The sequence below is a fragment of the Balaenoptera physalus genome (assembly GCF_965194825.1).
Source record: "Balaenoptera physalus genome assembly, chromosome: 14".
Taxonomy (NCBI): domain Eukaryota; kingdom Metazoa; phylum Chordata; class Mammalia; order Artiodactyla; family Balaenopteridae; genus Balaenoptera; species Balaenoptera physalus.
The window spans coordinates 45,393,861-45,419,974 of record NC_138893.1 but is presented as its reverse complement, the minus strand read 5'-3'; the positions used below and the strand labels follow the sequence as shown (position 1 = coordinate 45,419,974).

Genomic DNA, 26,114 nt, shown 5'->3' with positions numbered 1-26,114 from the left:
ATATCAATAATTTCTCATTTTGAATGAACAATAGTGAGAATGTTACTCATTCCAGTGTAACCAGCTTGGAGTGATTTTTTAAATATTATAGAATAAAGTAACAGTAAAGCAACAGATATTATACAGTCACCTGAAATGCAGGTTAGAATTCAGGTAGTAGAATATATATCCTACGTTGATAACAAAAAACCCAAAACCCCCCAAAAACCAAACCCCTCAAACCTGTAGTGTTTACTAAATTCTCATGCAATTAGTCTTTATGAACCCTATAGATGCATCGCTTCTATATCTGGACTGAACACCGAAGTTTGGAATAAAATAAACACCTTGAGGCATAGACTTCAGAGACATTATCTGTTTAATAAATATGACTGTAAAAGGAATAAACAAGAGCAATTATACATTACACTACATAGTATATAACAAAAAATACATCAAAAAAGTCATTTTAAAATTAGAAGTAGTTCCAATACTATAAGAAAACTTTCTTTTTTTTTTTTTTTTTTAAATTGACTTCCTATAAAAATAAGTTGGCAAATGAGGGAATTTCAATGCTCAGTTGGAATCCTGGAAAACACAGAACAGCTGCCAAGCACCCCATTCCTCTCAAAGTTGCTGTTTGGAACTTCTGAAAAAAAGCAAAGCAAACCTGTGCATTTTGGACAGTGAATCCAATTAAAAATAAGGCAAAGGAGAAAATGTTGGTTGGGTAGTTCAGGGTAGAGCACGCACAGTTTGCCTTCCGGGATTTTGGAAAACATTGCAATATCAGATTTGTAGCTTGCCCTGAATCTTACCTTCCACATCCATCCCTCCCCACCCACTCCTCTGGCCTCACGTCTACCAAACTCCTCATTGTGTCTGCACCTGCTGTTGTTGAGTAGGTAGGCACTTGGGTCCCCCCCATTGGCAGCTTCTCTTTGGGATTGAGCTGGCATGGCCTAGTACAGTGGTTCTCAAACTTTAGTGTATTTCACAATCACCTGAAGAGCTTGTAAAAACAGATTGCTGGGCCGCAACCCTGGAGTTTCTAATTCAGTAGGTCTGGGGTCGGTGGGACCCAAAATCTGTGTTTCTAACAAGTCCGAGGTGATGCTGATACTGTTGGTCTGGGTACCACGCTTCGAGAGCCATGGAGCTAGATCGTAAGAACAATAAGGTCCCCTCTGAGCAGTACTTTGCCTCACTAGTCTCCTACAGGTTCGAGGGAGCTCTGAGGAGAGGCACATGAAGACCCTGGAGATGCTGAATCTAGAACCGGCCATCTCTGATCACTTTCCAAAACGCCAGGCATCTCATGTCCACCTCTATTTTAGGTTAGGACTTACAAGCCCTTCTTCCCTATGTCTTCTCATGTATTCATTCATTTATTCTTTCAACAAATAACTTTCTTAATACCTACTCTAGGCAAGGCACTGTGCTAGATGGAGTGTTATTCCCTTTTTCATAGTTTAACAATGAAAATTAATTGAACTGCAACTCTGAGGACTCCCTGTACTGTTGTGAATGAGCCTCTTTTGGTTTCCAAACACTCTGTTTTCCAGATTAAATTTGGGAGGCTCCAACTGAAGAGATTCAATGAGGATGTTTCCTATGGGCTAGGAAGCCTGGCAGGTGGGGGATCATTTGAGTTCCACAAATAGACGGCTGCCTTAGGCATAATCCGTTTCCCAGATTCATGCCAAGCGTCTTCAACCATAAAATCTTCTGCTTGATTAACTTCTGACTGAAGTGTTGCTACTCTTCCCCTACTTGAGCTACACAAGGGCAGTAGTCGTCAGGATCTTTAGGGCACCCCCACTGTCCCCAGGGCCCTGTTATACCCTGACGCTGGCCTGGGGCCATGGCCAAGTAGGAGGCTACACTCTGAGTGGTCTTTTGAAACCACTTTCTCCTACATTTTAGAGTGGGCTTTATCCAATCCGTAATACTCCAAGGGCTCCTGCTGCACATACTTTTGTTTCCCTCTTTCTCTGGACCTTCTTTCATGATGGCCCTGGGAGAACTGGGATTTCTTCATGCTTTGAGCCAATCTGCTTGAGTCTGATAACTCCTCCCCTTTATGCTTATTAAATTTTCCTTTGCTGATACTATGCTCAGAGATCAGAGAGCACACATGTAAGACATCTAGGGTCATCTTACATAATCACAATCCCATCCTAACATAAGACAAGACCTCCATACATTCTCAAGACTCTTTGACACTCAAACATCAAATCCATTAACCTGCTTCTTCTTCTGCTTAACATGGGTTTCATTTTACAAATATTTTCACTCTACTGTGAGAGGGGAAATACTGGGTAATAGCAACCATCACAGGAGGAAATTGCCCTGCCACATAGTAACACGTTCAAAACATTTCTCACAAGAATCTTCCGGAATCTGACTGCAGGAGATTTTTGTTAAGGTGTGACAAAACCACTATTCATCTGTATGCTTTCTTTTCTAAGGTACCTGGGCCAGGATTGAATTGCTTTGCATATCTCAACCCTTTCACACACATTATATGTTTCCAGGGGGGAAAGGCAAGGATATTTGGAAGAGGCAGGTCTACAGGAGGATACCAAAAAAAAAAAAAAAAAAAAAAAATACACGAAGCTGAACCCTGCAGGGCAGGATGCCGCTGGGTCAGCGTGTATGAAGGCTGCATGCATTGGCGTGGGCAAAGATGACAGAGAGATCATTAGCTTTGGGTGGTGGAGGCAGGGTTGCCAGAGGCGAGGCCAGTATTTAAGGAACATCAGGATGAATGTCCAGAATCTAGCAACATGTTTGGGAAGAAAAGGCAGGAGCAGTTGAAGGATAACTTGGGGACTGGAAGGGAGAGACACAAAGACCTTGACAGATCATGACCACACGTGGAGAGCAAACAAATGGGAAGGTAAGAATGCGGGGGAACTGGGATTCTGTTTTCTACACAGGGCAGGAGTAGGGAAAGCTACAGGCGGAAGCTGTCGTGATGGGGAGGGGGGAACAGGAAACACAGGTCCACTTTTGACACTCCTGCCCGACTGCCTTCCTTCCTCCCCTATTCTGCCTGCATCCATGGAACTTGAACTTGCTTCTTTGTCCCTGTGGCCGTACAGAACGGAGAAGGCAACCTGTGGCCCCTGCCGGCCAGCAGAGCTCCCGAAGATAACTTAGAAGGGAAAAATGGCAACAAGTAAAGTGGAAAAGAGAAACAGCCCAGGGTTTCAAACTCCTGTTCATGTCTTTGTGTCTCGTGAAAACGGCTGGGGTGGCTAATCCACCCATCAGCCTGTAGTGCTAAAATAGCTGTTAAATCTACAGCCAAGAATATTTCCAAAAATACATGCAGATTTCCTTGGCCTATATATGTTAGGAATTTTCTACAAACACAACCAATCAGAAAAAAGAGAGAGGAGAAGAAAGGGGAAGGGGAGTGTTTTTTCCATTAAAATAGAGCACCTGTACACTGCCCCTCCAAGCATGTTCTCAAGGTCCTGTCCACATGCACAGGCTTAAAGCTAAAAACCCTTGTTGTCTGTGTCTGAAGAATTAAAAAGTCCCGATGCAGTGAGTGTTTGTTTGTTTGTTTGTTTAGATTTTGATTGTTTTTATTTTATGTTTGTTTTTGTTTTTACTGGCGTCCTCCAGTCAAACATTTACATAGGTAGGGATTTCTTTTGTGCTTTGATTCTCAGCAACTATGGAAATACTTCCTGGCAAAATAGGAAACAGAACAACAAAGAAAAAAAACACAAAGTTAGTGGTCATGGAGAAGGATGCACTTGACAAGAGCGAAATTCTTTCCTGATCAGCAGGTCGCCTGTAGCCTTTGGGGGTTTTCCTTAAATGGCAAATTGAGCCCCAGCAGATCCCCGCTTTGGCGTTGAAGGTGGAGTGGCGTGTCTTGCTCTTTGCAACCGGAGAGATGAGTCACCAGGTTGAGTAGAAGGGGAGGAAGGGGAGGGTAAAGCTACTCTCCTAAGAGAAAACGTGTAACACTTACTCATTTAATGACACTGGCAATGGAAAGGTGTCAGAGACGGTATAACGTGCCGGGAGCTGCTCCTGGCGAAGGAGGGATTGCTACTTTAATGAAGCAAACAGCGGCTGTGCTTCATACCCCATGGAAATGGGACTGAAAACCAAATGGCCCACAAAAATGCACTTAGAAGCTTTAGAAGTAAATAGGGTGAACACTTCTCTGGACTTGAAGACAGAAAAGCCTTTTTCTTTTTAACCCAAGGCAATTACGCATTTATCACCGTCTCCCCAAATAAAAGGAAGCACACTGTGAAAACTGGACACCAGATGCGGGGGCCGTTGTTATTAATACCTCTGACATGAGCCAGGCAGCACATTTAAATTTCCCCTTAATACAGCCACAGAACGTCCCCATATTCATTTAAAGAGAGGGTTCTGTTTCCCTTTAAGTACTCATTTTTTCCCCCAGGTACCAGATTAACAGTCATAGGACGTTCTACGTGATTTGGCATTATCACATCAGAGTGAAGCATGAATGCTTATATAATAATTTATCCATCAGAGTCAGCAATGCAGGGTCTAGATGGGAACATTTACAGCTTCAAGTCCTAGGGCCATCAGACAGGAGGAAACAAGGAGAGAAATGGATCACAATGGTGGCCCCAGGGGTTTATCTAATTTCCTGGGAAATTCCCTCCACAATAAATAGTAGAACTTAGCAATGACCCTGAGACTCTCTATACCTAGCTGTTGGCTTCCCATGCTTCCTCCCCAGACAGAGAGTGAGCCCTATTGAATTATGCTGATATCCATTTTTAAGACTCCTGGTAGGGCACAGGTGAAAAGGAGGAAGAAATCTGCCCATCTGCTCTGTCACAGTCTAACCCTCCAGCACTCTCTCTCAGGAAACCCCACTCCTGAGATAAGTTCTGCCAACTTTATGGCTCTTGAATTCTCAGGTTCCATGTTTCCTGGGGGACAGTTTTTGATTACTACTAGATTTAAAAAAATCCCAGGGTGATCAGTCTGTCTTTCTTCTATGCGTGTTCTGGGAGCAGTCTGCCCTCCTTAGAGCTGTCTCCAGGTGATGCTGCCACAGCTTGCTCTGGTCATTATACACCCTCAAACCCTGCCCAGGGGTCCCTCAAACCCTGCCCAGCCCTCCAGACCAGCAGATTCAGCCTCTGAGGCCTGCCCTTCTTGTATATTGTTAGAACAAACACTTTGCTCTTTGACCATGAACACTTGAAGCCCAATGTTTCAGCAAGGGTTTTTGAAAAAAAGAGGAATAAACTCATAAGAGAAAAAATAGGAGCAAGAAAGGTTTTGTTTTGTTTTTTTCTCTCTAATGGAAAGAAGCAGGGAAAGAGGCATCTTAGCTGTTTCTCTCAGGGATGTTAGAGCAGATAAAGTGGTTACGTCAAGCCAGGAAGGGGTTAGAGAGAGAGCCAGCCATTGACTACTCAGGCTGAACAGCTGAGGGCTACCAGGAATCATTTACCTATGAGCTGGGACTCCACCTTCTCATCTATCAGCTGGCCAGGCCGCCTGAGTTCAGTCTGAGGGATATGGGGCCTGCTTTCAGGGTGACTGACTTGACTGACCATCTCTCGTTCTTTCTCATTCTGCATCTGGGCATAAACATTAATCCCCGGGATCTTCCTAAAACATTAACAGAAACCATCACTGCTGTGCACGGGACACGTACATCGCTGCGACAAATGCTTCTGAACCTGTCAGGGAGAAGGGTGGGGGGGAGACATGGACGGAGGGACACGCACCTTTTGAACTTGTAGATGACGAACACTGCCAGTCCCACAAACACCACGGACAGCAGCATCAGCATGGCGGAGCCACTGTGGCTTGGAGTGAGGTCCACCAGCGGGGCTAGGGGAGAAAGCAAGGCACGGTCATGGTCACGAGCAGGCAGGTGGGCGGGCGTGACTCTGCGACAGGCTTGCACTGTTCACACAGAGGCACAGTGAGTCCCGGAAAACCACGTGGGACGTACACACAAGACGCATGTCACGCGGCTTGACATGCAGATGCATCTGAGCCTGTCCCAGCCCCCAGAATGCTCCAGCAGGCCTGTTCAAGAAGCACAGTGGAAAATTTAAAGCACAGACTCTGGAGCCAGACTGCTTGGATTCAAGGCCTGCTCTGTCATGTGCTGGCCGTGAGCTCCTGGGCAAATTACTTCACCTTTATGTGACTGATAGGGTGACATGAGGATAAAAGTGCATATCTCATTAGGTGTTTGTGAGGATCAAATGAATTGATATATGTAAAGCACTGGTAACAGTGCTAGGCACATAGTAAGACCTTTATATAAGTCTTAGCTTTTATTGCTACTGCTATTATTACTTTGAATCAATATTTATAATAATATAAGTATTAAATTTTCCTATACTCTCAATGAAAGCTTTTCCCACTAAGCAATGCAGAAAACCAGAAAAAACACCAACAGGAATATTTTTATGAATTATCCGACCCCTCTGACTCCTACCCCAGCAGTTGCCATATGAGAGGAAGGACTGGTTGCTTACATTTTCTGCACTTGGAAACTGATGGCTAAGTGAATAGTTTACAAGGGCAGCTGCTCGGATGCTGGAGGAGAAATGTGCAATCCAGGGTCGTCTCCATAACTTGCCCAGGTCCTGACAGCTCGTGCCAGGGGGTGCCAGCCTCTCAGAGGCAGTGAGTTCTCCTCTTGGGCCAAACAGATGCCTTGGCATCCATAAAAGATTCTCCCTCCTTAACTTTGCTTGTAGAGTGCAGCTCTGGAACTGCACTCTCTCTGGAACATCTCTCTCTGCCTCCAAACCCTCCTCCTCTATCTCAGGGTCAAGCCTGCTCTACTTTAATGACTTTGTTTGCAATTAATTTTTACCCTCTAGAAAACTGATATTTTGCAAACATAGCATAGCTCCAGCATAAAAGGCAAGCCACACGTACCCCTTAGAAGCCTGGATGCTGACCTTTACCTTCCATCAATCTAAGCGAAGCCTGATACCCAGAAATTCAGGTGACCTTTACGCACCATTTTCTGTGGCTTCTCTCTGTTGAAAGCCAAGAGAGCAACATTCTGGTCACCCAGGTAAAAAATCCAAGGATAGGTGACTGTAATGTTGATGATTTCAGACAAGACCCGAGACTGCTTCTGCTCTGTCTGGTTATTGAAGAATTACATCCCAGCCACGCAGTAACCACTACTGGAAAGCCTATCCCATGTACCAGTTTGGGTGAAAAACACAAGTCAAGCCCTTTTTCTCAGAAAACAGGCTTAGTTATTTTAGTAGAATCAGCTTTTAGGAAGCACTAAAATGAAGCAACCTCTGTGATTCTCTCTCCTCTGTGAGTCAAGCAGAGCTTAAGCTGTGAAGTATGAGTGTGTGAGGAGACAGGAGTGGTTCACTGAATGGAACACCCAAGGCAAATGTGCTTCCAGCTTGAAATCGAAAAATTAAGGTCTCTTTCATTTACTTAGGCAACCACAGTGCAAAGGAGTCCAGTAATACTTCAGAACTCATACCACTATTGGTAGGAAGTCAGGGGGGAAAGAACACCTTCCATTTATCATAGACATTATTGCAATTGACTTTCACCAACGGAAGGTGGGGTGGTGATCGTCACTGAGCAGACACGAACAGTGAGGGCCTCACTGGTTAGTGCCATTCCAAAGGACTCAGAAATAGTAAATGGAAGAATAAGACTTAAACGAAGTCTCTCTTTCTCTCTCTCTCTCTCTCTCTCACACACACACACACACACACACACACACACACACAATTTTCTATATACTTCAACCCTGGGCTAATATCAGCAGGAGATATCTGAAATTTAAAAAGATATTTCTGAGAATGGGGATGAAGGGTAAAAGTACATCACAAGAAGCAACTTAACAAGTGACAAAGTCAAAATATTATTAAGTTTTCAAAGGACCAATTAGAATCCTAGGTCATTCACTTTTAAACATTGATGACACGTATATGCACATATATACGCATATGAGTGTATTTATGGGTGGTAGCTGTGCATAGAGAAATGGAGCCTCATGCACCCACCACCCTTCAACAACCATCCACCCTCAGATAATGTTATTTCTACCCCCGTCCAGTGCCCACAAACCCCAACACTGGATTATGTTGAAGCAAATCTCAGCGATCATACAATTTCACCTTAAGTCTAAAATTTAAAGCACAGACTCTGGAGCCAGACTGCTTGGATTCAAGGCCTGCTCTGTCATGTGCTGGCCGTGAGCTCCTGGGCAAATTACTTCATCTTCATGTGGCTGATAGGGTGACATGAGAATAAAAGTGCATATCTCATTAGGTGTTTGTGAGGATCAAATGAATTGATGTACGTAAAGCACTGGTAACAGTGCTAGGCACATAGTAAGACCTTTATATAAGTCTTAGCTTTTATTGCTACTGCTATTATTACTTTGAATCAATATTTATAATAATATAAGTATTAAATTTTCCTATACTCTCAATGAAAGTTTTTCCCACTAAGCAATGCAGAAAACCAGAAAAAACACCAACAGGAATATTTTTATGAATTATCCGACCCCTCTAACTCCTATCCCAGCAGTTGCCATATGAGAGGAAGGACTGGTTGCTAAAGTCCTTTAAACACCTTAAGTCTAAAAGATAAGGTCTCTCTCACTCTCTTTCTCTGGACATTATCACAATACTGTCATCATACTTATGGAAATAATACTGAAAAGCTATTTTAAAGGTAATCTTCTAATGCAAACCCCTAATTTGACAGGGAACAAAGGGAGGCTCAGGGAGGAGCTCCAGATTGTAACGATGGTTAGAGGCAGGTTAGCTTGATTAGCTGAGCTTCTGATTCCCAGCCAAACGCTCTTGCAGAAGACGCAGAAGAATATCCGTGTTATGGAGCAACCAGGAAGAATACCGAGGCTGCTTGAAAGGGCTGGCATTTGAAATGAACGGAAAACTAAAGAGAGGAAATTGCTCTAGCCAGGCTCTCACTGACACAGAAAGCAAACACGCAAATGGACACTATTTCCCTTCTCTTCCCTTCCCCCTCCTGTCTCTACCCATCACAAGCTGAGGTCTTTCAATTCTAAACCACTCCCACTCAAATCATCATTCATAAACAGGTGGCGTTAACAGTGTTAAATAATTAGCATATTACTTTGGGAAAATGAGCTTCTGTATCCTGAGTTCTAACATGCGTGCTCTCCGCTCCCAGCCCCACCCCCATCTTTGCATCACTTAGTCACTGCTTAGTGGCAAGAAGCAGGCAAGCAGGCAGCAGCGGTGAGAAGTTGAGTACCACTGCCCTCTGTGTTCCGTGGGTGGCTTCTGCTTGCTGATCTGTGCCTGAATATAAACCGGACTGTTACTGCTCCACACAACCTCAGATGCATGTCTTAGTCTGCCCAGCACTAGTAGGTGGGTTTGTGCGTGTTTTGCTGGGGAATGAAAACTTGTGATAAATGGGTTTTAGCTTGCTGTGTGCAATAAGCATAAATTAATCCCCCTCCAACTGCAGCCTAAACAAGGTAGAAGGGGCAAGCGCTGAGTGGTTTATTTGCCACTGTTCACAAACACAGTAAAGCATGGTCATGGGGTACAGCACGTGACTTGACGATTCTAAATCTGGGGCTGGCACACATCGTTTCTACAATCCTGCAGAAATGCACTGAATTATTATACTCTATTCAAGAGGACCCAGATTGATTATAATAATAGTGCTGCTTACAGGAATAACAAGTCTTCTTGTGAAAAGTGATCGATACACACTGAGTGCTAAATACAAGGTCACAGCTAACGTGTATGAGAGAAGAGTGAACTTAAAACGCCATGTTTCACTGATGTGTATAAAACTGATGACTAACAAGAACCTGCAGTATAAAAACAAACAAACAAACAAAACAACTAATACTAAACTTTCATTGGGTTGTTTGTATGGAAATATGTTAATACAAATGTTTCAGACATTACATGAAATTTCTAAAAATCTTATATGTTCTGGTATAATAAGTCATAATTCTAGTTATTACTTTAAAATGTATATCTCAGAAATATAAATAAATAAATAAATAAAACGCCATGTTTGGGGTGAGGTAACTGATATGGTCCCTTTTTGAAACCAGATTCTTACCTGGCCGCTTGCTGACAAGCTAAATGACTTAAACTGAACCTCAGTTTTCTCGTCTGCAAAATGGAGATAAAACTAGTGCCTGTTTTAGCAAGTTGTGAGAATAAAATAAGATGAAATTTATAAAGCACTGACATGGTGTCTGGCACATGGCACATGCCCAATAGTTTTAAAACTGTCATATCATTGCCATCATATTTCTGAAAGTGTATTCTATAGAGAACAAGCCCTGAAAGATGACTAGAGTCCATGGTCAGATAATTTTGGGAAATGGTATATATGGCATTCCCCATCTTGAAGATTCAGTATATGAAAGTTGATAGCAGTCCTTCAGGAAAGAAACTCATAAGACTTCACCATAGAGTTTCACAAAGTCATTAGAGCACAGACCCCTTACAGACTCAGGTCCCACACAACACACTTTAGGGAATGCCTCACCTGGAGCACCACTAACCGCTTTTGCTGCAGCCTTTGCCCCTTTGGGTTATTTCCAAGTTTTAAAGTCAACAATATGGCAGCATCACCTGGTGAAGCCCCACAAATACCCTTACTGCTGTCTGTACTGACTCTCATTCTATCGAAGGGACTTTCTTGGAGGACTTCTACCTGCTCTATGACCTTGGAACTTTGAACTCGTACTGCATTTCTAATCCAGAAGTTAGTGCTGTCAAGAAGTTACAAAAGCAAGTTCAACTTTGTCATACCTTGCTTTTATCTTTCCTCTCCTGTCTCCAAAGCAGACCCAAGCCAGCCTTTACTTACATGCCTTGAATATCATAAAATCCATGTGGCTGAAATCTCTTTTTCAGAAATTAAGGTTATATGGGAATGGCACGGAGGACGTTTATCTAGATCACAGAAAGGGTTCACAGGCCTTCATGACAGAGCACCCCCACTTGTCTAATAGCCCTTCCTTCCGGTTCAAGTCCAAACCCAATCATAACAGTCTTAAGGACTGCAATAGCCTCTTGATCATAAAGCCATGATCTTGCAGGCCAGACTGGATGGGAATTCCCAGGGAAGGCTCTAATGACTAGTGAAGCATGGCTACGAGTTGTAAACTGAAGATGAGTCTTCAGGAACACCTAGTCACCTCAGGTTGAGGTCACTTGGCCAAATAATGACAACCGTGGATACCTCAAAGACCAAACTTATCACTGTAATTGACAGACAGGAAGAGAAGGATGCCTTTTGGTTTTCTAGGGTGGCAAGTCAATGAGGTATCCTGTTTACTATGTGAAGTGTTTCTCAAAGTATAATTTCCCGACCATGTGAATCAGAATCACCTGGAGAACTTGTGAAAATCCAGTTTCCTAGGCTTCACTTGAGAAAAAATATATCAGTCTCTGAGAGTGAGTCCCAGAAATCTACGTGTGGAACAAGCTACACAGGTCATTATTATGCATACCATTTTGAGAGTACTGTGTGGTAAGCCCCTCCTACTGTCACTCATAAAACATCCAGTTCTTATCTTTAGAGTGTGCCTGACCTTTATACACTCTGGGTCACTAAAACAAAACAAAACAAAACAAAACGAAAAGCCACATCCCTTGATTGCTAATAGTACTTCAATCCCATTACGACTCCAGGAGAATTTTCTAAACTACCTAAAAGGCATCTCAAACCTCCCCTAAGAGAGTGCTCAGCCCCGTGTAGATTAATTGCGTTACTGGATCAATTCTCTCCTTCTTTCTGTGCCCATGCCTCGAGTGCCTTGAATTTGAAGGTTCTCCTACCAAGAGGTGAAATCTGTTTCCTCACCCCCTTGAATCTGGGCTAGCACTGGAACAGGATTTGGCAATGGCATGCAGCACAAGTAACGGTGCTCCAGTTGTGAGCTTCAAGGCCTTGTACACTTCTGCCCTCTCTCTTGGAATCCTGTCATGGCCACGTGTGAGCAAGCCCAGGGAAGCCCACTGAAGGATGAGAGACCATGTGGAGGAGAGCTTAATTATCCCAACTGAGGCTGCTCTAGAGCCAGCCTACAGCCAGCTGACCCCCAACACGGGGGCAGCCCAGTCGAGATCAGCAGAGCTCCCTACCCAAGAATCCACAGCTGACTGCAGACACACAATGAGCACAGATAAATCCAGAAGAACCACCGAGCTGATCCACAGACTCATACATAATAATAAATGCTCATTGTTAAGCCACTGAATTTCGGGGTGGTTTGTTACATAGCAATAGCTTATTAACATCTTCTCTCTTCAAAACTCTTCTCTTCCAACTGATCAAACATCCAATTAGTAATTCTTACTATTGGGCTCTATATTATCAGATTCTTGGTATGGACTTCTGTCCCCACTGGCAGGGTGCCAGGGTATAAGTAACATGACCGTAAATGTTCTTTTCCAAACCAGGACGCTTTAAGAATGAAAGGGAATGCTATGAAAACTTATGTAGACACAACAGATATGGCCTGACCGTCTTGGTCACTGTAGGTGTAAGAAACTTGGTGTCTAAAAGGTAGCTTGTCCTAGATTCTGGTATCTTCTCTGTATTATGTATGTGTTCTCCTGCCTTCATTTTCTCCTGCCAATTTCTCTGCACTATCTGCCTTGCCTTTCCCATGGGGAACTGTACCTCCTGCATCCTAACTACTGCTTCTTTCCAATTTGATGCATGCCTGTACCCTGTTTCTGAACTGTTCATCTGATCACTCTTTCCTGACCATTCTCTGCCCAAGAGATTCTAGGTGCGTCCTCAGGCCAGTTACCCTATAGTCATTTCATGCCTGTTTATGGGCCCAGGAAATCTTAGAAAAAAATGGTTAAGAAAGAATCTTTAGAATCTAAAGAGCAACTTCATTGCTGGTATATTTATGAAAGTATCACATTTGTTTAGTCACATTGGATGTTATGTTTAACATCTCAGCACCTGTTATTAGTTATCATAACACCATAAAAGCTTAATAACTGTCAAAAACCACTGGGTACACGTGTCTGTGAAACAGCTTAATTATTTGTAGAGGAAAAAAAATGATTTGGGGGGAAAAAACAGAAGGAAGGAAAAATACTACTAGCATGACTTTACTCGCAAAAGACTTGTAAATGATAACTGTGTAGGTAATAAGGCAACCAGAGACTAAAGAGACAGAAAAATGTATTGGCTGTGGAAGAATTCCACTAGTACTAATTTCATCCCTAAATGGAAAATGTTATTGCAACAATTTATTTTACTTTACAGTTCCGAGCTCCACAACTCTATGATTTGGCATCTGCATCTATAACGATGTGGCTTAGATTACAGTGAATTTTCTAAAGCTTCTGGACTCATGCTAATTCTGCCTTCAAGTGGAAGGGGTTTCTCAATGTAAACTGTCGGGCAGAATTCATGATGTATCTTGACCTAGACTGAAATTCTTAGTACCTTATCCCCTCTCACATTGACTCATAACATATCCAGAGGTAGCAACTGAAGCTGGGAAATATTAATTCTCTAATATCTCTGTGATAATATCTTTTTATTACACCTGAAAAAGAAATTGAACCAGTCAGCAGCAACCACGGAGGCCAAGATAATACAAGATAACAGTTTTATTAAAAACCCACACATACCCTTGACAAAGGACAGTTTTCCTAAACATAATAGCTTAAACAAGGCAACTGCTAGACAGACACGAGGGGTTGAGAGCAGTTACTGGGTGTTAAAAATTTTTTTAATTCAACCTGAGATTTGAGGCTCTTCCTTTGAGAAGTATTAACCTTTCACATTTTTTATCATCAGTATCCAAAACTCCAGAAGAGCAGTGACCCCACTGGAAAGCTAAGAGTAGAAGAACACCCCGATTCTCTAATATGTGCAGAAATAACAGTGAGATGCGGCTGTATCATTTTCTGCTCACACTAGCACATTAATAACATCGAGATAATGTCATTTGTTTAACTTTCATAGAACTCATGGCTATTCAATTACATCTGCCACTAACATTCTGGTTCACACTTTAATCATCTTTCAACTGCTTTACGGCCACAGCTCTTGGCTGGCCTTTGCCATTCATCTAGATTATGGATAGAGTATATCCCACATTCAGAGACAGGCTTCATTTTTTCCCTACTCCCACTGTCGTCCACCCATTCTGCCAATTAAGTAAGCTCCAAATATCGGAGGAATTAGATTTTAATGTTTATTACTAATTTCCTCCTACACTAAATATCAAGGGTTCTTCCCTTTTAATGCATGTCTCTGTTTTAGTGGATGCCCTGAGTTGTAAATCAGATTTATTGCTGGAGGTAGCTCAGCACCTTTCCTTGTTATGCAGATGGATTTCTGTCTGTGGAATGCTCTGTAAGAGCAGTGGTTGAGACTGGTGAAAGGCCTGGCTGCATAAGCATCACTTGGGGAACTTGTTACAAATGCAGATTCCTGGATATCTCTCCCTGGGATTCTGATTCCGGGGATGTGCCGTGAGGCCTGAAGAATCTCTACTTTTATGAAGCTTCCTCGGTAATTTGACGTACAAATTTAAGAACAACTGCTTTAGAGCAGGGATTGCCTACCCTGGGTTATAAAGAGATTTTCCAACCACAGAACAGGCTGACATTTATCCCAAATAGTTTGAGGGAACTAATCAGCACCAGCTCTTCCAGTCTCTGTGTAGAAGTCTCAGCAGCCAAGTTTTGGTTGATTTACCCAATAAATAACCCCTGAGAAATGCAACAAATCTCTAGGTGCTGTTGTTTGTCATTTAATATGAATCCATCTAGTTAAGGTCTGTGTCCTCAAATAAGATGTAGTGTTGTCCCTTGCTTGCTCAGTCTTTCATTTCTATTCTTATTGCCCTCATCTATTCTACCAAAGAAGAATCAACACATTTTTTAAGCTGCTTCCTCCCCAGCGCCCTTCCCCCTGTCCCCACCTCCCACTCTGAAGTATAATCACTGAATTTACTCATGATCATGTGTGCTCATAGGAACAAAGATATAGAGTTTGATGTAGCCTGAAAGATTTGTATCAGCAATTAGGTCTTTAATGTATTACCTGTCAGCAGATTCCCTTCACCTGGTAATCTACTAAAAGATGATAAAATAAAGCTCACAGTTTAAAGCAGTCTGGGGTCCTGGTCTCCTCACCTGAGTGTCAATCCCCTATTCCCAGCTTCCTCTTAAGGTTTTTCACTTGTATGTTTTACAGCACCCAACCCGACACGGCCATGAAACTTATCTTCTTTGGCAACTAAAAAAAGAGGCTCCTACTCCTGGGATGCCAACTCTATCAAATAAATTACCATCTCTTGTTACCTGGGTTGAAAAATTCTTATAAAATGAGTAAACACTTTGTGAAAAGAGAAAGGATTACTGACTGTTGTCCAAACCTATTGCCTTCGAAAATCCTTTCATCTGCCCCTTCTTTCCTTTTCCATGTGTATCATACTTTGCAATATTAAACATGCATTAATGAGAGTTTTCTCACATCATGCATGGATGATGAACAACAAAGTGTGTGATATAAATGACATATCAAGTAATGGCATATTTGATTTCCCTGAATTTTATCCCTCTCTCTTTCCTCTGCTCATAATTTTACCTTCAGTTAATATACCAATTAGGAATATTTGAGGGTATGTGTCTAGATGCCCAAACCAAGTATAAACCATACGATGTCACTTTGCTGTGTTTCTGCTCAGCACCGTCCCTCAACCTGGCAGGCTTATTTCCTCTCATTTGGGTGAATTCCTATTCAATATGAATAGTTCATTTATTGAACTTTCTGCATGGAATGTTTTTCATCCTCTTCATTTAGAATTAGGGCCGCTAGTATTTGGGTCTCAGGTCTAGCCAGTGTGTACTGAGTGAGGGTCCAAGTTCATTTCATATCCCTGGACAAACCATAGCTTTAAAGGAATCACTGCAAAATGAGGCACAGAGTCATGTGAGAAGTAAGAAGAAATATCTGAAATGGGCTGTGCCCTCGAGTAAATTCCAAGTTACCAGGGGCAATGAGAAAACTAGTGGCATTTTAGGGATATTTTCTTAAGGGCTCAGGTTTGTTCTGCTTTAAGTACCTACAGAGACCAAATGCTCTACAACAGATTCTGAGCCTTCCTGTGAGCCTTCCAGGAAAAACTCTCCCTAAGTCATCCCTATATCACAGCTCTTAAAATACAGGAGAAAACAAACAAATAAATAAAAAAATAAAGGCAGGCCAGGGTAAAAGCATGCATAAGCCAGAACTCAAGGGAGACGTTACAAAAGATATGAAGAAGGTCTGGTTTGTTTGATCAGGTAAGCATAGTGTAATCTAAGGCATGAGACCCTGAGCTCTGTCATGAAATGAGGCTGCTCTGGAAACAATATCAGAGCTCAGAGAGGTAAAATAAGGGCCAATAAGTTAAACTTGCTTCCCTCTCTTTCAGGAACATTCCTCTTGCCAGTCCCTCTCCCACCATTGTCTTTAGGACCTCTCATTCTGGGACACAGACTTCTAATTTTCCTTCCACCCACCCATTTCCCACAATGTGTATATCAACAACTATTCTACATCTTAAGAGGATACCTGACATCAAGAAAGCACAGAGATGGGTTTTCCTTGGGTGCTTACTGGATACATGAGTGCCAGGCTCCACTCGCTCATGGTAAGAAGTAACATGACATGGAGACAGGTTCACAGTTGAACACGCTGACTCCAAAGGTTAACCGGGGGGAATGGAATTTTTAACACATCTCTGCAGGTTATAAATTAATTATATATCTAATTATTTATGAAAGCAATATTTATTGAGCACATGCTATGGGCAAGTCCTCTTCTAGGTACAATGACGGAGATGGTGAACTGTATCCTCAGGAAATTAAATAGGAGAAATGATGATGATTATCAGACAGATACAGCTTTAAAAAATCCATGTGAGTTCTGACAAGGGATAGATGGTATCCAGGTAAAGATCTCCGGAAATACGCCATGCAAATGTTGGCATTGAGCTGAGCCTTAAAATACAGAGACATAAGAGATGGAGAAAAGTAGAGAAGGGGGAGAAATATTCCAATTGGGAAGACCACGAGCAAAGGTACACTTCAGTCAAAACACCAGCATTTCCAGTCCAGCCCCCAGCTTGATTGCGCGCTACTCCCTTTGTCTGCTAAACATGGCGCCAGCTGTCACGAGGTCCTAAAAGCCAAAGAGAGCCACTCAGGGTATGGCCCTCCCTCAAACTCCTTGATAACCGCTCTTCGTCCTCTCCTTATTCTCATACAGTCTGAAATCTTTCCTTTCTACAAGAGAGTTTTAGAAACATCGCTGTCAGGAGTGATTAGGCCCTCAAGAGGAATTGCACAGAAACCGAGAAGCAAAGGAATAGCTAAAAACAAAACAAGGACTGCATTCAACGTTTAGCTCCACTTAGATACCAAAGTTAATGAATTCCCTAATAGAACATGTGGGAGAAACAAATGAAATCCAGTCTCTAATGACATCCAGGTATCTAGAAATGTTTACTTTGTGTTCCCATAAAAGTAAACAGGGAACTGAGTTTGAAAAACAAAAGAAGCCTAGTAAATTCCGGAAAGGAGACAGTTCTTTTTCCTTGGAGATGAACCAAATTATGCATTGCCTCTCCCACCAGCAACATACTCTGGCTCAAATATTTTTAAAAGAAGGCTGCTGAACATCTGCTAAGCAATTAATGGAATGCAGCAGCGTGCTGGAATGGTCCCTGGAAAGGTATTAGCAATCCTGCTTATGAGACATGAAATCTTGCAAGCAGTGGTCCTTTTTTCCTTTTTTAAATTGTAGTTTATTTTTATTTTCTGCAGGGGGGATGAGAGGAAGGGAAAGGAAGTTGAGGTGGAAGTTCTGCATCAAATTCTCTTCCTCACTGTGTCTTCTTTCCCCCAGCTATCTTTCTCCTTCTCTTCTAGCCATCCCAATATGAATGTGTTAATTTTGACTTAATCAAAGAAATTGCAGCAATTGTCTCAATCCAACTGATCCCCTACCCAACGTGCCAAGTTTTCTATGAGTGAAAGGAGAATTCCCTCATAGTCTACCACCCCGTCCTAATAGTTAAAAAAAAAAAAAAAATTGGGCAGTGAGAGCTAACTTAGGAACAATCGCCAATGGGAAACTGATCCCTCCTATATTTTACTTCCTCATCAGTCATTGAAGAGTGCCAGCCTTAACACAAGCCTTGCCTTTTGCATATGGAAGTCTGGCTGAGAGTGACTTTGTACCCTTAGATTCTGCCAGTCCTAACACTATTATGACAAATATGGCTAAAATCAATACAGAGAAAGTTTCCAAGACTCAGTTATGTGTCAGCCCTTGGCATTCTCTTCCTTTACTCTTCAAACTGGAGTTGATTATCCACATATAAGTCTACATTTACGCCAGTCACCTAGCCAGTCATCCTAGGAAGCTCAGTAATGCCAGGTGATCAGGTTTCGAATTACACTGCCAAACGATGTAGGATAGATACTATCAGATCTAACAGGGAAGAACCAGGGACAGCCCCAATGGCTGGAAGCCAAAGAATTTTCTCACTCTCTCCAAATTGGCCCAGTCTAAGTCTGGGCTTTTGCCTCAAGCTGCAGTTTTATTTTGTTCCCTTGGTAACTCTGCATAGTACATATCTATGCTGCAGAGGTCTGTCCTTCAAATCTCAGTGTGCGCCCAGTAACACACTCCCTTTTGCCAGCCCTTCCTCCCAGTGATCTGCGTACTGCTCCCCAAATTCCCAGCTGTGAAATGAAGTATGAACATTAATTGGATAAATTTTCCAGATCTTCCTAATTTTGTATTTGTCCTTGCCATCTGGAACTTACACTGGTGGGATTAATTTTTTGTGGTTATCAGGAATGGACTTTCTTTCCCACATGGAACTATGGATTCATGGATGCCTTTGCTTTATCAGTTTCCCTGGCCAAGCCACTGGCCAAATCAGTTTCAGCTAATTAGCCACCTTTTTTATCCCTATTTTTCAGCTGGATCCCAGCTCTAAACCAGATGTCATCACAGGAAGGCGTCCTTAAGTACCACTTAAAATAAGATTCAAATTCAGGAAGCTAATCTGAACCACCTTTGGAGTGTGATATGACAATCAGTTAAATAAAAACCAGGCATATTAAATAACTGTTGGAAGAGAGAGAGGAAATAAAAACCAGGCATATTAAATAACTGTTGGAAGAGAGAGAGGTATGGGGGAAAAAAGGTATGAAATGCAAGTTGCCTCCAGAATTTGAGAGTGGGGTTAGTTCTCTAGCTATCTTGATCTATGATGCTCCCCTTTCTAACAAAGTCCCTGGGGAGTGTTTTCTAATAAATCAGGCTACACTACAGCAAAATATGTTGCCTGAAGATAGCATTCCTTTAGAAGCAGAGTATGCTGTAAAGGGATGAACTAGCTGGCCACATCCCTCCAAACCCAGAGTTTAGTACGGAGTATCAGGCATAGTCGTTTTTAACCTCTAAACTCAAAGGGAACAAGTCACTTCAGCTGTTGTAGGAGAAGATGATGAAGTTCAGGGTGCCAACTAACAGGCTGGACTGTGTAGTTAGATGAAATAATCAGTAAACTTATTTCAACCAATTTCAAGTAGTTACTTTCTGCTCATTTGACAGCATCTGTCAGTGGCTTGGCCATCAGGATGACTACAAGGGATGTTTCTGGACTTTGTTTTCCAGTTCAACCAGCTATGTGTAACTGCCACGTGTCACCACCATTCACCGAAGACCAAAGGCCAACCTTCTCGGTAGGAAATAGCCAGTCTTGATCATCAAATGCTCTGAGATAAGCTGGCAGCCTTCGTTCAGGTCTCAGGCTTAAGGGCTGCCCTCATAGGTGCTTCATAGTTTGCTTTTCTCTTACACTTTCTTATTTTCTTCAGGATCTTTTCATCATTCAGAAAGTGGCATTTGTTAATGTGCTTCCTGCCCGGCTTTCCCCAATGATGGAAGCCTCATGAAGGCAGAGACTTTATCCCATGCTAAGAACACTTCTTGGCTCAGAGTAGCCAGGAACTCAGTAAATGTCTGTTCGACAGATGAATTAGGAGGACAAGCTGCAGAATATCAAATCGGCCCTACTCAATCCTTTCTCTTAACAGTCACCTTTCTCAAGTGACACTGAATCCATCACACCTCTGCTCCTAGGTCTCCACGGCTTCCCAGAGCCCACCAAAGGAAGTACAAATGCTCATCCTGGCATATTTCCACCCTCCACCTCCGTATCCTATGCTCAGGACACTGACTTTCAAATATCTGGTTTTCTTAAAGCAGTGTGTGTTTTTTTTTAAGAAAAAACATTTTATGAAACCCTAATAAAGAAAAAAGATGGAATCCAAGCAGAAAAGAGGCCAATGGCCAACCTGTTTGGCCATCCTCTAGATCTAGGCACACCTCCAGGAAACCAGAGAATGGACTTGGAAACACCTGATCTTTGCTCCCACTTATTCAGCATCCCAAAGCCCTCAAGGCTTTCGTGTTCCTTCCTTGGTGCTTCAGTGCTTGGAATAATCTCTTGAGTTCAGTCCTTTCCATCTTTCAAGGTCCTTCCCAAAGACTACCTCCTCCATGAAGCTTCCCTGGGTCATTCTGACTGGGTACAATTTATCCCTGCTTTAAATTTCTTATAAAACTCTGATTGTTAAAAATAAAAAGAATAAAAAGAAAAATAATACCTTACTATGCACCAGGCACTTCTCTAAGTGCGTTACCTAAATCGACTTAATCCTCACGCAATCCCATTGTCATAGACGCGACAGAGAAGTTGGTTAAGTCTCCTCTCAAAGTCCATATAGTAAGCAAGTGATGGAGAAAGACTGAAACCAATAGTCTGGCTGCACAATTGCAAAGTCCAAGCGCTTAGAAACGTTCTGTTGTCTCTCTATAAAGGCACTTATGCATTTTACTTGTTCAGAGATCCCAGCATTGCCCACTTCCCCCACCCCACAGTACTGCCACCACTGCTACCACCAAGCTTTGAAACACCACAACCAGATTATATGTTTTTTGAGGGCAAAGACCATCTCCTACTGGCCTTTATGCAGCGTCAATACAGTACTCTGCAAAAATAAGTACTCAATAAAGTGTTAATTTAATTTAATATTAATATAAAACAATAACATCTATTTCTATAAACTTGGGATAACCTGAATTATTATTGAGACTTCTATATATAGCCTTAGGAAGAAGGTTTTCCCCATCATCTTTTACAAGTGAAGAGACAGAAGTTCAATGATATTAATTAATTTGTAAGATCCTGACCAACATGGGGTTCAGCTTCTGGCTATGACCCTGGACAGCTCCTAAGTCCCAGCTATTTCTATTGTACGACTTTATCCCAAGACTGAAAGCAAGAAAATTCTTTGTAACATGAATGGTTTAAAAATAAAGTCTTGCAGAAAGACCAGAAAAAAGTTATTTGTAAGGTTAACTTTATTTTCAAGATTTCTGTAAGATGAAGTATGCTATCGTTTGAGGGGTCTTTTAGTGATTCACTGATGGTTTTTGCCAGGGACTAAGTGGGAAAATCACCTTATTCTGTTGCCTTATGGGTCCCCATTAAGGCAAAAATGCCCGGCAAGGGAACCTCCAAAGACTGATGCCCTATTTCTGATTAGCAGTGGCACCATTTAGTCTTGTTTTGCTGAAACAACAAATTGAGATCCCCCTCTGCTAGAGCCACTGGCCAGAACCCAGGGATAGGAACACTGACCTGCTGTTAAGTGAGCCGCGTGAACAAGGACTTGGACTCCAGGCTTCAGCTCAAAGTGCACAGAGTTCAGGTTGAGCTTGTGAATCAGCAGTTCCGATATCTGAAAGAAGAAGCGCCAGAGTGAGTGCCACCAAAACTGTCACACCAACTATATACAAATGTGCTGAGCAATATTCACTGCACTGACCAAGGCATCCCGATATTATACCTGTGAATGATATGAACGAGTTTTATACGATTTTGAGTTTTTAGTCCACAATATGCTGATAGAATTATTTTCTAAGCATGACTTGACTTTACATCCGAATTGTTACAAAATAGGACAAACTATTAGTAAATCAGATCATTTCTACTCTTATAAAATTATCCTGTTACCAGAAATCACCCCTGGTTTTTTGAGAGGGCATTTGTTATACACAAGGATTTAAAAGAAGTAAATACATACAATTTACAAATTCTGGTGAGATTCATATCCATTTATTTTACTCCTTGATAGTGGACTCTACCTTATTCCTTTCTTTGCTTCCCTTCTCTTCCCCAAAACATACCCTGTGCCTTTCGCAGAATGGATACTTCATGGATATTTATTGATGATAAATATTGTTCTGCTAAAATAGTAAATTACACATTTGCAACAAAGTGTAAATCACAACTTAATGTATTGGCTGACTCTTGTTTCGTACTTATGAACCCAAAACCACTCCTTAGGCTGACACATGTGTACTGGGTAGACCGATGGAATTCTGGGCCATGAAATAACCCCAACAAGGGACAAAGGACCTTGTCCTTTGTAGCATAAGGTAAGGTTTTCTAGACAAGGTAAAACTCTGTTCATGTGTTTAAAGTAGAAAACCAGCTCAATTTGCCCTGTTTCATTCACCCTTTTGAGTAATTTGTGGAAAGCTATCAGACAAAACCACACTCCTATTATCTGGTCTCCTTGCCTCATTTTTAACATTCTAATCACAGTGTAATATTTTACTCATATGCAATTTAAGTCTAGTTAGATGCTTTCTGAACAACGTTCTGCTAGTTAAATTCTTAAATTATTTTTCCTTTTATATTTATTAAGTTTCACTTAGTCTACTGAGTTGCCAAAATGACAGCTTTGGTCCTTTAATCAATTAAGCAGGGCCTGATGGCTTTGTTTTCAAGCACAGAGTCTCCTGCAGAGGCCCCTGTCCAGTAATGGAACTGAACTGCCCTGCAGATGAACTTCTTTGCTTAACAGGAACTTGGGATGACTGTCAGTGACCCATGGTTGAGCACCTGGGATCCGGTTCAAGTTCAGCCTCTCAAATGTTTCCACTTGGCAAACCACGCAGAAGAACAAGGTTGTGATAAAATTATGTTGAAAACAACTTTATTCTCTCTCTATAAGCTATTCTTTCTCCTGGGTACTGAGAACCTTCCAGAATGTTCCAGGTTTACAGGAAGAGTGGATTTCTAACACAGACTGTGTAGAATGGTTTTCCTTTGTGTCCTGTAAAGTGTTACAATGTACAAGTTCCTATTCTATCTTATTCTTGTCATTCAATTGGCAAGGCCTTTCTAAGAATCTGACAGTGGATTTTTTAGTAGAGGTTAATCAGAAAGGTTTTGGCTATGAAATAAACATATACACACAGAAATGTGTGTATATATGTGTGAAATATATATATTAAGTATGCATGAAATTCATATGCATATATACATATGCATACATGTGTGCACATACATACATACTTATATTTGGAGGAAAAAATATTTTAACTCAAATAGGAAAAACTTATCAGAAGTAATTAAGGAACTATCCTGTTTTGCAGAGTCCATCACGTAGACAAAAGGGGACTATGTATTTGCATGAAAAAGGCTTCTTCCTTTCAACCAGCTGAAGTGATATTTCTTTCTTCTCCCTGAGAATGTTTCTTCAATACTTTGTGGGAAAGAACTTATGCACAGAAACAAAACTAAATAAAATTTACACTGCATACAAGAATAATCTCAATTAGAACCATATATTTCTCTACTCAAATGAGTATGAAACTGTTGACAGATTTTGACATTACTTTAAATGTTTTCCACCCCATCTGCAGAAATGTTTATTCTGTATTGTTTTCATCGGTTCATGAATTGTTATATACGTTTGTACATATATTATCTATGCATTGAACAATTTATATGGGCGAAGTTGCATATTTCTTACTATTTTTTTCTAACACAATGTATCTCAGGTGTTAGTGTTGGTATCTCCATTGAAAGGAACATGGAGCTTAAAGGACATTCCTAAGTTTACCCAGTTAATATTTGAAGAATTGAGACGAGAATTCAGTTTTGTTTGACTCCTAATCTTAGGACATTTCCACGAAAAACATTTTCCTTGAGCCAGCTGACAAAGACGCAAAAGATATTTGGAAGGAGGTCCAGCTGAGCAGATTTAGGAGATTAAAAAATTGCAGCATTTCATTAATTATGCTTCTATCTCTCATCCAACTGTGAAGCACACAACTTAAAACACCAGTCCCGTGTCAGCTGACAAATATGAGCTACAGGCAATTCCTAACTTTAGCCTCAGGATTGCCACATTCTGTTCACCAGTTAATATAATTTATAATGCTTAGGAGAGTCTTTGGCTATGAAAGGAGTAGAATAAACTGCAACTATAGAACAGTGTGGTGACAGCCTAAATGGAAAGAACGCAAGTTTGCATGGTAAAGACTCAAGTGAAATAATGTGTAATTGCTGGGAGATCGGTCCTCCTAAAGCAAGTTGAATCTATTCCTTTTTCTTTTTCTGTCCAAAGTGTGTTGTCTTAGCAAATTTCATTTATCCTTTGTACTAGCATACCTCTTCCACTGTTCTCCATTTTCTGTTCTCCTTCAGCTAAATAATCATGACCAAAGAAACAACATATTATTCTTAGTATCTGCCTATTTGGTGGACTATGCCTATGATTCAAATGCAACCCACTCTTCGTTTAAACTACCACTTAAAAAGACAGTGGGAACTGAATAAAAATACTTGGAGAGACACCATCAAAAGGGTGTAGTGGAAGGGACCTGGTAGAGGGAAAATACCAATTCTCCTCCTCATCTTCTTCACCAAGTACGATGTTTAAGTGTGGTAATCAGAATAGGTTAGGTCAGGCTGAGGTAACAATGTTAAAATTTTAGGGACTTGAAACAAAGGAAGTATATTTCTTGCTTACACTCCATATCCACTGCAGGTAGGCAATGATGCTGGGCTCATTATAGTCACACAGGGACAAAGGCTGGTAGATCAGCCCCCTCAAATGTACACACCACCACAGGAGGGAAAAAGCATTCTTAAGGTTCTGTAACTGGCATTTGAATATTTCAGCTTGGAAGTGACACTTATCACTTCTGCTCCCACCTCATTGGCCAGAATTAGTCACATGGCTCTGTCTACAGAAGAGACTCATGGGTACAACCCTACTGGTACCCAGAAGTGGTGAGCTGGAGATGTTTAGTCAACAGAAGGGATGGTTACCATGCGAAGAACACATTCAACATCTAAACAATGTTTAATGAGACCAGTAGAGGAAAACAGACTCTCAGATCATTAGAATGGAGTGTTAAACATTGAAACACGAAGAAAGAGAAATTTAAGGACAACACAGCAGTTGGTAATTTATGAAACATGAAACCCTGAAACCCAAAGAAGTGGTACAAAGTGAAACTACAGATTCAAAATGGGCTTTGGCAGATTTATCCATGGCAAAGCTACATTGGGCCAAATGACTAATGCTTATCTCTGAAGTTGGGAGGTGGTATGCAAACCCTACTGAACATAAATAGCATTCTGGTGCCATGTTTAGAGGGAGACTTGCCTGGGATGACCTTGCAACCGACCCAGTCAGTCAATCCTGATCCTGTTAAGTTATGAAGGCCCCTTCAAAGAGTAGTTGAATGATATTACTTTTGGAATCAACAGAGAAAGATCTTTCTCAATTCATACAGCATGATTTCTGGAATAAAACTTGGAGTAAGCAATGGAGCCAAACATGAATTCTATTTAACAATTCTCTGCTTTGTTAGCACGACAGAATCAGCTTGATTAAAGTGCCTAAGAAGTTTTTCCTGGATGACATAATGAAGAAATAATTTGTCCATATTCACTTCCTTCCCTTGGATTCCCCATCACCAGCTCTAAGCTTCTCTTTTTCTCCTTTGGCCATATTCCTTTGGCTCAACTCTTACCTATTCTTTCAATTATAGTTTCTTGTTTTAGTGACCTTTCTTGTGAACTCCAAAATATTTCTTCATTTCCTCACTTTAAAAAATCTGAACAGGGCAGACTGAGTATACAGAAAATAGTCTGAGATGATTTATTATTTCATAATGAATCTTTAATTTCTAAAAATGTTGCCAATAGACTGCTC

General features: G+C 41.4%; 1 protein-coding gene across 7 annotated transcripts in view; it reads right to left on the bottom strand.

Annotated features, from left to right (window-relative positions):
• Nucleotides 1–340: 340 nt before the first annotated feature.
• SORCS1 (sortilin related VPS10 domain containing receptor 1) overlaps nucleotides 341–26,114 on the bottom strand; it is a 556,698-nt gene continuing 530,924 nt past the window's right edge. For 2 of the 7 annotated variants that reach the window (XM_082425095.1, XM_082425100.1), the window contains exons 24-27: nucleotides 21,734–21,833; nucleotides 5,733–5,838; nucleotides 5,453–5,613; nucleotides 341–628 (exon numbers count right to left, since the gene is read on the bottom strand). In XM_082425095.1, the coding sequence (XP_082281221.1) occupies nucleotides 549–628; nucleotides 5,453–5,613; nucleotides 5,733–5,838; nucleotides 21,734–21,833 (447 nt within the window). In that variant the 3' untranslated portion in view covers nucleotides 341–548. Of the gene's footprint in view, nucleotides 3,949–3,985; nucleotides 4,560–5,452; nucleotides 5,614–5,732; nucleotides 5,839–21,733; nucleotides 21,834–26,114 lie in introns of those variants that run through there. The other 5 variants (XM_082425096.1, XM_082425098.1, XM_082425097.1 and 2 more) reach the window with 5 other exon arrangements.